This window comes from Xiphias gladius, chromosome 13 (genome assembly GCF_016859285.1).
Source record: "Xiphias gladius isolate SHS-SW01 ecotype Sanya breed wild chromosome 13, ASM1685928v1, whole genome shotgun sequence".
NCBI lineage: Eukaryota > Metazoa > Chordata > Actinopteri > Istiophoriformes > Xiphiidae > Xiphias > Xiphias gladius.
The window spans coordinates 13,177,017-13,192,654 of NC_053412.1; the positions used below are offsets into that span (position 1 = coordinate 13,177,017).

At 40.4% G+C, this 15,638-nt stretch overlaps 1 protein-coding gene across 1 annotated transcript in view; it reads left to right on the forward strand.

Annotated features, from left to right (window-relative positions):
* Nucleotides 1–15,638, forward strand: part of dmd (dystrophin) — a 334,110-nt gene that overhangs the window by 110,392 nt on the left and 208,080 nt on the right. The window contains exons 3-5 of the mRNA XM_040141867.1: nucleotides 5,934–6,026; nucleotides 9,087–9,167; nucleotides 13,106–13,198. Of these exons, the coding sequence (XP_039997801.1) occupies nucleotides 5,934–6,026; nucleotides 9,087–9,167; nucleotides 13,106–13,198 (267 nt within the window). The remainder of the gene's footprint in view (nucleotides 1–5,933; nucleotides 6,027–9,086; nucleotides 9,168–13,105; nucleotides 13,199–15,638) is intronic.

Sequence of the window (15,638 nt, forward strand, 5' to 3'; positions counted from 1 at the left end):
GGTAAACACAAACCCACCGCTGGAGTTGTTCACCGAAACAGCTTGCTATGTGCAGGCTGATGATAATATGCCACAAAGAACCAATGTTTTGGTGATATACTTCAGTAGCAGCAGAACTGACAGTCCTGGCAGATCAGTTGGGGGGGTGGCAGTTGTTGAACCCGGTCTCCTCGGTGAAATGCAAATGCAAGAAATAACTGCAAGGGCTGTACTTCTGCATGAGATCCAGAAATATACAAACTATATTCACTGGTGTCTGATGTTGCTTTCCTTCCATCGTAACAACAACAGAAACGCTTCCTTTCTGAAACTGCCGTCGGTGGCATTGCCGTCCATCGCAGCCTCCTGTGTGGGTGTGGTCCGGTGCTGGACTTCCATGAGGAGCTGGTGTCAGTTCTTCGTGAAAAGTAGAAACAACTATTTGAAACGTTTGGGCCTCTGTCTTGCAGTGAGCATTTCTACATGCGTTCACCTCAAGTTGGAACTTTGACTTTGTTTAATATGGACATCATCCATCATTGTCAGAGTATATAAATAAGAGATAGACAATAGAATACACATGGCATCTTAATGATATTCTGCCTTAGAGATCAAGCAGCTCTTCTATTCAGGCCTACTGAATTTCCTCCGGTATGATGATGTGTCAATTAGCTTGTGACAGTTTAAGTCAATGTTCCTTTAATTCACTTAGGTATGGACAGTGGATCCGGCAGTGGGACACTTTGTCCTGTAACCCAGGTCACATGCTTGGGTCCGTCGGAGTAAGACTTTACAGAGTCCCTAGTTTTGTAATTCTTTCTTATGCTAATGCGATGAATCACTTTAGCCAAACAACTGATGTCTTATGTCACTAAGAAAAAAATAACAGTCATTCAAAGCAGCCATTCATCTGCCACTGGCTTCTGCCAGGCAAAGCGAGACATCAGCATTAAATATGTCACTTCGACTGTCATCTCAGTCAAATCCAGACACTTCTAGAATGAAGATAAGTGGTTGGTAGGCAGATTTAAAGAAATGCAATTTGTATGGAGCGGCCTCAGTTGGCTCTTTACCCAATCGCTGAAATGCAAAGTTGTGTCTTTAACCGTCTCCTGTCCTCGTATCAGTGCAAGTTACCGCCCATCTTTTCATCTTTCCTCTCTGCGATTTGACGTTGAGTCACCCGAAAGGACCTGGTAGAAAATTCAATTACAGAAACTGACATGGGGAAGCAGCCCTTGATTTTGATTTGTTTTCGTAGCTGATGGTGGGTTTGCATCTGACGGGGGGGACGGAGAGCAAACTGTTAATACAGATTTTACCCTGTGACAAACATAATGTTTGCTCACAAGTGTTTTCTCATGAATTTTTTAAACGGAAGGGATGAAAAAGAATATGAAAAGTTGTACAGCAGTAGTCTAGGGGTATTACTGTGAGATCGCTATGTCTTTTTAATGGAGGATGGGAGTGAGGGGTGGGAGTGCATTTAGTTCATTAAGACGTTCAGTCCCTCATTAACTGTAAGTAATCAAATTTAATTATTAAGAGCCACTTTGGTTTTTCAACTCGGCTGGTAAAGAAACCACCAAAACATCTTTAGCTAATGCTCTTTACTGTAACAGCAGAAGTAGAAATATGTCTTTTTGACAGCTCTACCTCCCCAGTCAAACATACAAATGTATTTCCAAGCAAAGCAAGAATTCGGATGCGGTACAAGCAGTAGTTTGTGGCTGGTGAGCTGACTCAGGCGGCTGCTGAGGGTGGGTGATGATTGTCAGGGCGCCACAAAAAGCAGCTATACTTACTTGACATAAGCTGTAATCTGCAGTAGCATTGACAGTCAAGTGCAAATGTCTCCTCGCCCACAGAGGCATTGCAATAAATGGACAGTGACAGGCACACGCTTAGATACACTCTCACTTGAAATTGATAAAGATGTGGGGAAGAAAATGTAGTCAGTATCTGCACAGACTACATGTCCTTATTATAGATTTAATATCCTCTAATTTATAGCGAACCCCTGTCTTAACTCTCAACTTTGTCTGATCAAGCTGTAACCCAGCATCAACATGGGCACGCTTCCCCTTTAGAGGTGAAATAAAGACAAACTCTCCTTAGTTTGGAGGATACAGAATGAATCATCTTTATATGTCTGAACAGAAGTCTGGTTAGGAAAGGACTGAAATACTAACACACAGTTAAAAACACACACACACACACACACACACACGCGCGCGCACACACACTCACGTGAGAAATGACTCAGCGGTGTTTGACATTCTGCTCACGTACTGGTAGAGGTCATTGTACTTATTACCGGCACTGTTTGCTGAAGATGAAAATGTGTTTATGTGTGTGTGTGTGAGTGTGTGTGTGTGTGTGTGTGTGTGTGTGTGTGTGTTTGTCATTATCATATCTACCCTATACGCACTATAATTAGGTGGGTATTAAATATATATGTTTGACATGGATGTGCGTGTATGTGCATGCGTGCAGGTGCGTCCCTGGGATTGTGTTTGCGTGTCAGTGGAGTAGTGGTTGTGTTTGTGTGTGTGTGTGTGTGTGTGTGTGTGTGTGTGTGTGTGTGTGTGTGTGCGTGTGTGCGTGTGTGCATGTGTGCGTGCGTGTGTGCGCGTGCGTGTGTTTTGGTGTTTTGAATTTGTGTGTGGCTGCAAATCCCGGTTTGTGTTGGAAGATGATTTCAAGCTACTCTACAGTGCTGAACAATCATGAACTCAGGCCTGTGCATTCCTGTGATTTCACACTTATTTTTTGGCAGATGCAGAGAACAGGCTTCCTCTCAAGTTACACTAAAAACTTCAGTGTCTGTGTTACGATACATCAAGAAGGGCTTCCCCCCCCCCCCTTCCTTTCTTTTTTCGGGGGGTGGGGTTGTTACACCAGTTTCTTCCCGGTGTCTCCGCTGGCTGCCTGGCGACGGGTTGGACATCTAAATAAAACAGATAGTACGGCAGTGTCCTGGATTTTTGACCTCTCTAGGAAATATTAGCGAACGCTGCACCTCCGTGAGGTTGGCACTCCATGTGATCAGCATATGAACCAGACTATTCCGATTTGTTTGTGCATGTTGGTGCTCACAAAATAACAATTTGTGCTTGAACCATTTTTGAGAAATTGAATAAAAGCATTTTAATCATAGTCCTATTATGTCAGCACCCCATTAACGCCCAGAAGACTCCAGAGTGGTCTCATTCGTTTGTTCATCATTTGTGCACATTTGTGCAAGCAAAACAAACATTAGTGCTTCATTCTTTCTCAAGTTATCGCAATTCATTTATCTGACAAGTAATGCTCATTACTTGAGAATTAATGACGCTAAAATGTTGTTTTGCGTGCACAAACGACATGCAAACAAATGAATCACCACTTTGGAGTCATTAGTGTGTTGCTGAGGCCTGCACTTTAAAAAGTACTGTGTAATTTCTCAAAAGTGGCGCGGGCAAAAATTTGTATTTTGCCTGCACGAACGTACAGAAATCACATGGGGGGGGGGTTGCCGTCAAAGCCTTCAAAGAGGTACAAACTTCGACTAAACTGGTGAAAATTTTCCTGTCCACTTATCTTAGTCAAATTAGAGTCTGAGAGACTGACTCACTAAGTTTATATCATATTTCTATTTATGTTCAACAAGAGTAGTGTAAGTAATTTTCTGTGTTGAGGAGATACATTGTTTGACTCATATATATATATATATATATATATAGATATAGATATTGACCATATGTATGATATATATTTGTCATCTCGCCTCAGCGTGCATTGATTTAGAAGATTCTTCAGTGATAAGTACCGATCACTTTCCAAGGTTCAAGTGGGTCTTCTGGGAGCTGTAATTATAGGAAAAAATCGGCTCAGCCCAGAGAACACCTGAAGAACTGTTTTCATTAGAGTGTACTGGAAATATGAAGGAGGCCGTTAAATGGACAAGAGAGAGATTTCTAAGGGGTGTGAGTGGGCAGGAAGAAGAAAGAAAAAGTTTGTGTGTGTTTATGTGTTCTCTCTCTTCCGGTATAGTAATATTAAAATATGCATCTATCTCTTTTTTTCTGCCTTGTTTCCTGTTTTGTTTTTTTTAAATCTGTGTTCAGTTTTTTCACTTAATATCTACACCCCCACGTTCCTAATAATACATCTACTCCCGACACACACCATTCAGCCACAACATTAAACCGGTGACTGGTTTTAATGTTGTGGCTGATCGGTGTTTGTCCTTGCCCCTCTACCGTCTTTACCAATTCCTATAACACTTTCTCATAATTATTCACTTAAGTAGGCTCTTTCTCAATTTTCAAGTTATACCATTGTGCTGCTCATTATACTAAATCAAGTGTTGCTGAAAAATTAGTCCAGATTAGCTGATCTTAAATCTGTTATGACACCTCTAATAAACCATGAGCATATGAAGGTCATATTTGCAATATCCACGTTAAATTGAAGAAACCGATCAGCTTCAAGTTAAGAGCTGTAGCCGTGTGGAAAATACTGAGGAAAAATGACAGGAGAGAAATAATGCAAAAATGAAAGTTTAACACAAACACAAAAGTAATATGAACAGTCTGCATCCTCAGTAGCGTTTGCTTAACCCATTTCATCTAGGGCAGTGAGTATCAATTTGGAGTACTTGGGGTTCTTCTGTGGTTGCCAGGGAGTATGTGGAAAGATTGCAGAGTTACAGTCTCTTAATCTCTTCATTTGCTGGATGGTGAGGAGTTCAAATGGTGTAAAACGTAGTGTTAATATCCTTTGGTGGTTAATGCTAAATCAAAAACGTGTTTAAACCACTGCAGCTCTGCAGCGACTATGCTACTAACCCCCTGTGTTTTGAACAATTACTATATATAATTACTATATATGATGGACAGCATGGCAGCTCCCCAAAAGTGAAGCCAAAACATCCCGATCGCCCCCCCCCCCCCAAAAAAAGCTAAAAAGTACACATCAAATACATTTTACCCAAAGGTAGTTAAATATTTCTGAAAAGTTTGGTTTGAGATAGTTATTTGTTGCTATAAAAAGGGGGTGTGACGTCGCGATTGGCAGCTGCGTGTGTGCTCGCGATGAAGGCGGGCACGTGCCTGAGCCACTGGTCACTACTGCCGTGCAGACTCAGGCTCCAAGTGTCGTCACCAGTGCAAGAGGGCAGCACCTGTATCCGGGCTATTCTGGCTTCATTTTTGTACAGTGGGAGGAAGTCGAGAGGTGTCGTCCATCTTTACATACAGTCATTGGTTTTGAACGATTCAACGACTCCACCGTCCACCCCTGTTTGAAAAGAGTGGCCTTAGTGAGATGCCGCCGTCACCCTCTCCATGGGTTTCTCTAGAAACTGTGCGCTCTCATGTCTGACTGCCTGTCTTCCGGGGTATTTCAGAATTCCCCTTCACTCTGGCTGCTTGCGGAGGCCCACAAAAGGCACTCACACTGTATTTAGCCTGCAGAATCATCCTATCTGAAGTAACTGCTAGCTTGTAATCCTAGACTTGTCAGCAGTGATAAAAAAAACAACTCTTGGGTATTAACTGTTATCTTCACATTTAACGGAAGCCTGGTTTGTGATTACTCAAGAGATGCCTCTCTATCTCTGTACTCCGAACGACTCGGATGTTGTTTTGGCTAGTCAAGAGCAGCGTCTCCACTACGGAGAATGGCCACTTTGACCTTTTCATGGGACAAGTAAATTGACCTCATCTCACCTCCCACGGTCGCTGCCCTCAGCATAGGTTTCTGCTGTTTTTTCAAGGCTGACGCGTCTGCGATTGCAGCCATGCATCAAAGGGCTTCAAGAGACTGACAGACTGCAGAAATTTAACTCAGCCTAGTAGGAATAAACATGTTGAATTTCTGAAAAAATATTTAGAATTAATGTACATTATCAATTAGTTTTAGTAGATTCTGTTAAATGATTGATCAATGTATTTTTGTGTGCGTTTCAGACAGGGAAATCACCCGTGGAGGATCTGTTCTCAGACCTGTGTGATGGACGACGCCTGCTGGAGCTGCTGCAGGGGCTGGCAGGACATGAGCTGGTATATTTACACACGCACACACAGGAACATACTGTATAAGCAGGCGCACACACACACACACACACACACACACACATACACAGAAACATACCAGATGCCAGACCTGTGCCACATTTTTAAATCGGTATTGCTCTCTGTCGTCAGAAGAGGAGAAGAAGTGTGTGGAGAAGAAGATCCAGTGAAGGCGGTTGGCATTTCTCACACATGCCCTTGAGGGCAACAGAACTGCCTTATCAAAGTACTGTAGTAGTCCCATTGGTAGGATTAGGCCTGATACAGTACACAGTCATATTCCTAATTTTGTAGGTTTTGTTGGGTTTTTTTTTTTTTTTTTCTCTTTTTTGTATTAGGTCATATGTCATCGTACTATTTTTCACTACATTTTTAAGAGGATCAAATATCAAAGCACCATTTGGAAACCAGTACCACTGAATGTAGTAGTCACGCCATGCAGCAGGTGTGTCTTTTGGCTGTGTCATGTAACTGACATACTCTATAAGTTGCCGGTGGTGGTTCAAATGTGTCAGTTACTGTGAACAGTGAAAAATTCCCTCCTCTGTCCTCACATCTTATAGTAATGATGTATTTGGGCAGATAAGGCAGGCATGCAGTGGTGGACTAAACTGGCCACGGGCCCCTAGGCTACACTTGTTGTGGGCCCCCCCTATCATCCCACATTACCAAATGTGTTCAGGGAGTAAAGGAAGAAAACTACAGCCTGTAAAATACACACAATTCCTTGTTCTCGGCAAGGCAAAATAATACAGGCAAAGGTCCGCGATTCACATGAAAAATTAAACAGAGTGTACATCATCAGGCAAAAATAATGCGAAACTACACAGGCAGTTTAAATCTTTTCTGAGGATGTCAATACCTGAGATATTAATCGCCAAGACTCATAAAATAAAATTCAAATAACTCTAATGTTTGAAATGCCAAATCCCACCAGCTATAAAGAGACACCCCATCATCCTTATTGGTCCCAAGGCCAGCACCTTGGACAAGGATCCTAGTACACGTTGTGCCGAGTGTTGTAAGGGATCCACCTGTAAAGCAAAATGAAGCTTTAGACTGAAGGCTGATCTATTTTTAGTCTTCAGCCTTTTATTACTGCTGGACAAAGGATTATTTTATATCAGGTTTTCAGATCATCAGGCCTGTAAACCAGAAGCCTACAGTCAGGTAAAGTCACATTCACCCGAGGCCAAGGGGGAAAATAAAAACGGGCCCGTAGGCCGCTTTCCCTTCTATTGTTAGGGGACCTCTAGTGGCCGTAGTAATTATGACAAGAACAAAGATGATGTCGTCTGTAGGTCCACAAAGTCTGTGCTGGGAGGAGCGAGGGTTGGGGTGGAGGGCTGGATGGACCGACAAAACGCAGGACTTTCACATGGGAGACCGCTGTTTGTTTCCCGTGTGAAACCGAGTCATCATTGTTTCTTTGATCCATGGCCATTAACCGTGTGTTTATTATTGTAACCACGATGACAGAGGTCCTCTAACCTAAAGTTGGTCCTTATTCTCACCCAAGCCAAGGTCTTTTCCTAAACATAACCAAGTAGTTTTTGTGCCCAAGCTTAACCAAACCGTGACCACAAAATTAACCACGTGTCTAGTATTGTTACCATGACAATGAAAGTCCGGTATGCCTGCTGCGGGTACGCTCCCACAAGTTGTATTATAGTTACCATGATGAGAAAGGTCCTTACAGGGGGGTTGTATTCTAAGGGTTAGGGTTAAAAAGACCTATATGGTCGTTTAGGTTGGAGGACCCACAGCTCTCCAGCTCTTAGAAATCAACTCTCGTTTCACATTTTTCTCTCAACCCGGTCAGACTTTTCTGTCCAAGAGATTTTATGTCACGGAGCATCAGAAACAGGGACTGTAAAAATCCTTCGTTTCACGATGTCGTGATGTGAAATCTGCAGACATGCAGTGCATGTTTGCAGGTTAATTTCCTGAACCATTAAAGTCATAGCCAGTCTGCTCCCTGTTAGGGCTGCCTTCGATGCTGAGGGTGTTCTCTCATAGCGACGTCAGGTTCAGGACACTCCCGCTTCACGCAAATCAGTTTACCGAGTTTAAATAATATTTTGATATCCAGCCAATATGGGGGCCCTGCACACGCTCATTACTTATCTTTATGTTTATGTATGAGTTCACAACCAGGGGTATTTTTGTTCCAGGGGCTAGGTCTGCAGCCACGGTACATGGAAAGATTGTGGTGAAACTAAATTAATATGAACAAATAGATTTTGTTTTAATTATATATACACGAAGTGAGTCCACTGTAAGACCTGAATGTCATGTTTTTCAATTGAGAGTGTGATAAATGATTGAAATAGTTAGCTAAAAGTAAACGGTTGAAATAGCTGAGAGTAATGGATAAATAGTTTAAACTGTTTGAACAACAACAGTTTAAACATTGAAACTGTTCGTTCAGTGTGTCAATTACATTCCTTATTAGTAACATGGCATCAACCTCAGTTTAAACTTTAAATAATCATATTCCCAACCTGAATGTTAGAATCATCATTTGAAGAATTTAAAACTGGAAAGAAAATGTCTTCAAACTTCAATGAGACCAAACACACACACACACCAGCACATCCCACAGTGTTAATCAAACTTTTCCTCCCACCTTGTTTTTTATTTCCCCTCCAGCTCTCCTCATTTCCTCCACCTTGTCTGTTAGAATCTGTCCCTCTTTCTTCATCTATCTTTTCTCATTCTCTATCTCCTTTTTTAATCCCTTTTTAGTTGGTCTCTCTCAGTCTTTCTCTTCATCTTTCCACCACATTTCCTCCTTCCCTTCTCTCCCCATCTCTGTCTCTCCCTATTTCTATCTCATGGGGAGACATTATCATCTTTGTCCTTCGTTTGATACTGTTGCCTTATTGTGCTGGCATACCCCCACACACACACACACACACACAATTTTATTGTAATGTGGCTGTTTGTAGTGCCCGTGGATGCCCCTGAGCAAGGTCTGTTTATGCCTCAATAATCTCCTCTGTTTGGTTTTTGTGTGTGTGTGTGTGTGTGTGTCTGTGTGTTTAGGTGAGGTTGGAAAGAGGAGTCACACGTGTTCACTCACTCAACAATGTCAACCGTGCTCTGCAAATCTTGCAGAAGAACAATGTGAGTATACACACACACACTGACACACGTGATTTTCCCTTTATCCATATGTGAGTATGCAGGAAAGTTTAATATGATATCGATTCGACTGCATAAATATACATTAAATAAATCAGTGGTCAAACTCAGCAAACAGTGAAGTGCTTAAATGAAACTGCCTTTCAGGTCTCTGTCTATCTCCTCTCTAAATTGGTTTCCATATACATTTAACCTTGTCTCTTTTGGAATGCCTTTACTTTCCTGTCAAAGAAAAACGTATCTATCTTTTTAATCCCCTCTTTTATCTTACTGTCTCCATTCTGTATACATTTCTTTCTGGCTCGTTTCCCCATATCAAATTTTTTCTTTCGTCTTCCTTCTCCTTTTGCCTTTGGTCCGTCTTCACTCACGCTTTTGTCTTGCCTTGCTTTCTCGTCTAATGTATCCTTTTCTTTCCTATAGATAGAAAGAGGTCATTTTAGTCCAGATATGTGTATAAATATGATTTACTTGGCACAGTGCATTTTAAAATATGCTTTTGCAGTGGCAGCAACATAAAGAGTGACAGTTATGTTGTTCCTTTTTCTTCCATGAGGTGCAGTGATTAAAGGAATTGACAGTTTGGAAAATATAGTTAGCTTAGCTTAGCAGGAGATGACTAGCCTGGCTCTGCCCGAACATAAAAAAATCTGTCCACCAGCACCTCTGAAGCTAAACAATGAACATGCTTTATCTTGTTTGTGTAATCCGTACAAAATCCCAAGTTTAAAAACAAAAACAAAAAAAATTACAATATCCCTGTTAAGATGATCACATATACAGCTTTTATGGCAAGAAGCATCACTTTAACTCAAGCTAAAATAGCCTTTTTCCATGATGGACAGATTTGATCAGCTACAACACAGAAGGCTTGTATACATTGCTCGTGTCTATTGCTCAAGAAAGTGTACACATACAGTGTATCTGCAATACATTACACAAACGCAAGTTGCACATTATCCTTCTGTGTCCATCTGAATCTTTTTTTTGGGTTTGGAATGTGGAGTGGCATAAAAAAGTTTGGTTACCCAAAGAGATTTGAACTCTCAGATAACCGTTACCAATGTCTCAGACTTTAATTAGCTTGTTAGGGCTATGGCTCGTTCACAGGAATCGTTAGGAAAGGCCAGGTGATCCAAATTTCAAAGCTTTATAAATTCTCTGACTCCCCAAACCTTGTCCCAGTAATCAGCAGCCATGGGCTCCCCTAAGCAGCTGCCTAAATTGCAGTTTTGCATACTGGACTATTTCAGGCCATGCAATTTTTTTAACTTTTGGACAAGAGCCAGGCCAGCTGTTTCCTCTGGTTCCAGTCTTTATGTTAAGCTAAGCTAACCGTCTTCATATTTAATGGATTTAATTTACCATAATGTTGTATTAACTCCTTTAATAGATAGATCATTTGTCCCCAACCTGAAGGCTGGTAACCCCCAAGGCCTCTAAAGATAAATCTGAAGGGTCAGAAGATGATTAAAGAAATAAAAAGAAAACAATATACAGTGGATATACAAAGTTTACACACCCCTGTTAAAATGGCAGGTTTTTGTAATGTAAAAAAAATGTATTTAAGATATATCACTTCAGAACTTTTTCCACCTTTTAATGTGACCTATAACATATAAATTCAAGTGAAAAACAAACTAAAATCATTTAGGGAAAAAAAAAATAAAAAACGTATAATATCCTGGTTAGAGACAATAATATTTGAAAAAAAAAGACAAATGTTTGAAAAAAAAAGAGACAAATCTAGCGACTTTCTTGACAAACCTTAGCTACTTTACGTAGCCCCGCAAGGGCAAGGTCGGCTTTTCTCTCTTCCAGCTGTTACAAATGTGAATGAGCTTCTAACTTCCCCCCGAATGATCATTTTACAAGTAAATATAGCTGAAATCAAATCACAGCCGTTTTCTTTAACTTATGTGTATGGTGATTGTGTCAGTCGTCGTTGCGGTTATAAAATCAGGATTTTAGCAGAGCAGTCACTATTTCATACTTGTTCGATTGTCTTATAGCAGAAACAGAAAGACATGTAAATGAGAACAGCTTTATTGGGAATTCTGATGTATTAAATTACTGTATATGTGAGCACAGAGAGTAGGAGAGAAGCAAACAGATAAAGGGTGACCATATCCATATACTAGGTTTTGACCTGGTCTTGTTTGTTGTTCATGCCTATAAAAATTCTTCAGTGATAAGATATGATACGATTTAGTTATGGTTTACAAACATTAAAAAAAAATACAAGGGATAACATGTTAAAGGTGCTGTATATATCTATTTTTTGCTATCGCAACATAGCCAACGTTTCACAGCTGTTTACTTACAAGTCTTGCAAAAACGTTACGAGTTCAGCCTCAAACGCCAAGAGCTGTCTCCAGCAGTGGAAAGTAACGCTAATGTTAACACTTGTTTTGTTTCTACTGAAGTTAGCATGCTAATCGGCTAGCCCCGGCCCGTCCCGTCTTATAATGCTACCTTGCGCTAGTGAGTCACTGTAGTGTTAGCGTCATTATGAATCTGTGCCTCCTATTCCAAAAAAAACATCCTGACCTGACCTCTAAAAGCCCCTCTTGTTTTACACAACTGGATGTGTAACAGAGGGCTGCTCTACAACATGGCATCAGTGTGGGAAAGGGAGCTACTGGCAACATTATTTACTCGAGGCACTTTTACTTACTTTCATTTTATAGTGATAATGTGAGCAGATTTATCACTTGACATTTGTTGTAAAATTTTAAACAACGGGTCTTTAATTTCACGCAGAGGTTAACAAAAGCAGGCTCCTCATTTCTACTGTAATGACGACGACGGCGTTTCCAGCTGACTCGTTCCATTTTCACTCAACCATGTTAAAGAGCCTCCGATATGCACATAACATGATGGTTATATACCCGATACTGTGCTAAAAGACTGTAGCTAAGGCTACATGTCCCGGTCAAAAAAAGGTGACAATCCATGTATGGAAATATGGAAATAAATAGCAGCATTGTTCTTGAATTGCTTGAATTGCTGCATAGAGCCAGTTAGCTCAAGTATTAAAGAACAGCTTTATAAATAAAAATGTAATTAAAATGATATTTTGTTCTAACATAACCCACTTGAATGCTTACGATAGAAAAGCATACCTGGAATACTTGAATATTTCTTTATTGTTCATATTTTCAAACAGTATGTTTCACTTTTACAAGAGAAAAGGCTTTGAGGATGAGGATTAACCAACGAGTTCACCAAACTTAATGTTCTCTCAGGTAACATTAGCTGGGGTTTCTGGAGTGTAAACTCTCCGAGATCTGAGCACAGGACAGAGACACCAATGGTAGCCCTAAACTCTTTAACTCAGTAGATGTTCGGTCCTTAACACGCATTTTTCTAATGTAGTCTGTTATCCCACAAAACCACTAGATTTTAGAGCAGATAAACATACACTTTTGCTCTTAGGTTTTTGGTTTTAGGTTTTGGTTTTTGGTAAACTTCACCTCAGCTTTTTGAGATAATGAGTATCACACTTACTTGAGCGCCATGCACACTGCTTCAGCTTGTGACGAAATCTAGAGTTTGACAGGTCATTCATGCCCCTTATGATGTTTTATGGTTGCTAAGGTACGGTCATTTACTAATGATGACTTGTCCACATTAAACCCAGTATTATACTTCTCCGGGCATGCACGGGGTCGCTCAGATAGGTGATGTTTTTTTTATGCTAGAATGTATTAAATTTCTGTTTGTTTTCATTTTTGTCTGGAAACCAAGGAGCAGGACAGGAGCTGAGTGAACAAATCAAGTAACTAAACATTCCTTCATTTTAAGGGGGTCATAAACCAGAAGGTTTCTAGCAACTGAGTTAGTGTAGGTAAGAGGACCTGCTTGGATTTTGTAAAATAAACCCTATAATGAGATTTTTCTGCACGTCTCTACTACAGGTTGAATTGGTGAATATCGGGGCGGCGGACATCGTTGATGGGAATCACAAACTGATTCTTGGGCTCATCTGGAGCATCATTCTCCACTGGCAGGTGTGTGCGCACATTTATGTCATCGTGAGTGTGTGTGAATGTGTCAGACTTCTGCTCTGTGCAGTCATTTTGGAGGCAATAAGACTTTCCATATTTTGTTAATGCCTCCAATATTAAGTTTTACATTTTTTTTGCAGTTGCATAATATTTTTGTTGCATTTCATAGAGCTGTGTCTGTAGGACTGGAATGTTCTTTAATTTACCTTGACCTTGGTCAGCATTTACTCATCCATCCACAATGAGTTAAAAAAAACCTTGCTAACACAGAAAATAGAGTCTGTGCAGTCTCCCTGAACTCTAATTGTATGTCTATCCATTTTACCGTATAACATTACTACATTGAATTGAGCCCACTTAGAAGGCCACACAAAGTTTTATACTGAGGATAAACAAGCTACAATGGGTAAAATTACTGCACTCATGCTGGTAAGATGATCACATAAACAGCTTTTACGGCAAGAAGCATCACTTTAACTCAAGCTAAAATTGCTTTTTTCCATGATGGACAGATTGGATCAGCGACAACACAGAAGGCTTGTATACATTGCTCGTGTCTATTGCTCAAGAAAGTGTACACATACAGTGTATCTGCAATACATTACACAAACGCAAGTTGCACATTATCCTTCTGTGTCCATCTGAATCTTTTTTTTGGGTTTGGAATGTGGAGTGGCATAAAAAAGTTTGAGTACCCAAAGAGATTTGACCTCTCAGGTAACTGTTACCAATGTCTCAGACTTTAATTAGCTTGTTAGGGCTATGGCTCGTTCACAGCAATCGTTAGGAAAGGCCAGGTGATCCAAATTTCAAAGCTTTATAAATTCTCTGACTCCCCAAACCTTGTCCCAGTAATCAGCAGCCATGGGCTCCCCTAAGCAGCTGTCTAGCTCTGAAAATTCAAATAATTGATGCCCACAAAGCAGGAGAAGGCTATAAGAAGATAGCAAAGCATTTTTAGGAAGCCGTTTCCTCGGTTCATAATGTAATTAAAAGATGGCAGTTAACATGAACAGTGGAGGTCAACTTGAGGTCCAGAAGACCAATAAAAACCTTCAGAGAGAACTGCTAGGTGGATTGCTAGAAGGACAAAGCAAAACCCCCATTTGACTGCAAGAGACCTTCAGGAAGATTTAGCAGACTCTGGAATGATGGTGCACAGTTCTACTGTGAAGCGACACCTGCACAAATAGGAAATATATACAAGCCCTATGCATTTTGGAAACAAGTCCTGGGGATTGATGAAGGTAAAATAGAACTTTTTGGCCACAATGAGCAAAAAGCATGCAGAGTTTCATGAAAAAAAGAACAACTCTCCAACTGTTAAACATGGGGGGTGGATCGATCAGTTCACCGGTAGAGGGAAGAATGGATTAAATTAAAAACCAGCCAATTCTGGAAGCAAACAACACATTGCCTGTAAAAAAGCTGAAGATGAAAAGAGGATGGCTTATATAAGAGGATAATGATCCTAAACACACCTCAAAATCCATAATGGACTACCTTAAGAGGCGCAAGCTGATGGTTCTGCCATGGCCCTCACAGTCACCCGACCTAAACATCATCAAAAATCTGGGGATAGACCTCAAAGAGCAGTGCGTGCAAGACGACCCAAGAATCATACAAAACTGAAAGACCCTTAGCTGCTACAAAAAGTGTTTACAAGCTGTGATACTTGCCAAAGGGGGTACTGAGTACTGACCATGCAGGGGACCCAAACTTTTGTTTCAGGCCCTTTTCCTTTTTTGTTATTTTTAAACTGTAAAAGACAGAAAGTAAATAAGTTAAAGAAGTGGGAAAATAGTTTTTTTTAAAAGTAATCTTGCTTAAAATATGAAAGAAAAGTGTCATCTTTAACTTCATGCCTTTTGAAAATCAGTTTGTCTTTTAATAGCTTAACTATTCACAGTAATAGAAATTTTGACCAGGGTTGCCCCAAGTTTTTCATGCCAGTTCACGTTTCCTTGGTTGTAGCTGTCAAGGTGTAGGTAGCAGTCACATTCCTTGGAACTCGAGGCAAAAATAATGACAGAGAAAAGCAAGAAACTTAAAAAGTTTCTCTGTGACACTGATCCCTCAAGGTAAAAAATGTATTACTTTGTAGTTTTAAAAGCTGCTTATAAGCTATGTACCTGTTTCATTCTACAAATATATTGTATGCAGTATTGAAACAGTAGTTGCTTTACAGGAATAAGAAAAGGGGGAGAGGGGAGATTAAACTTTTAGTTTTCTGGAACAACCTTGGAACAGTTTAGATGTAGAAAATTTGAGACATCCATTCTTTCATTGCACTAAGGCAGCTCTGAATGCCATGCTGCGTGTCATCAGCATAACAATGATAACAGAAATTGTTCTTGATGCTAGCTAACTAGATCCTAGAATAATCCACAGGAAGTTTACGCTATTTCATGCTGATATCTGAGTTACTTCGCGTACATTTCTG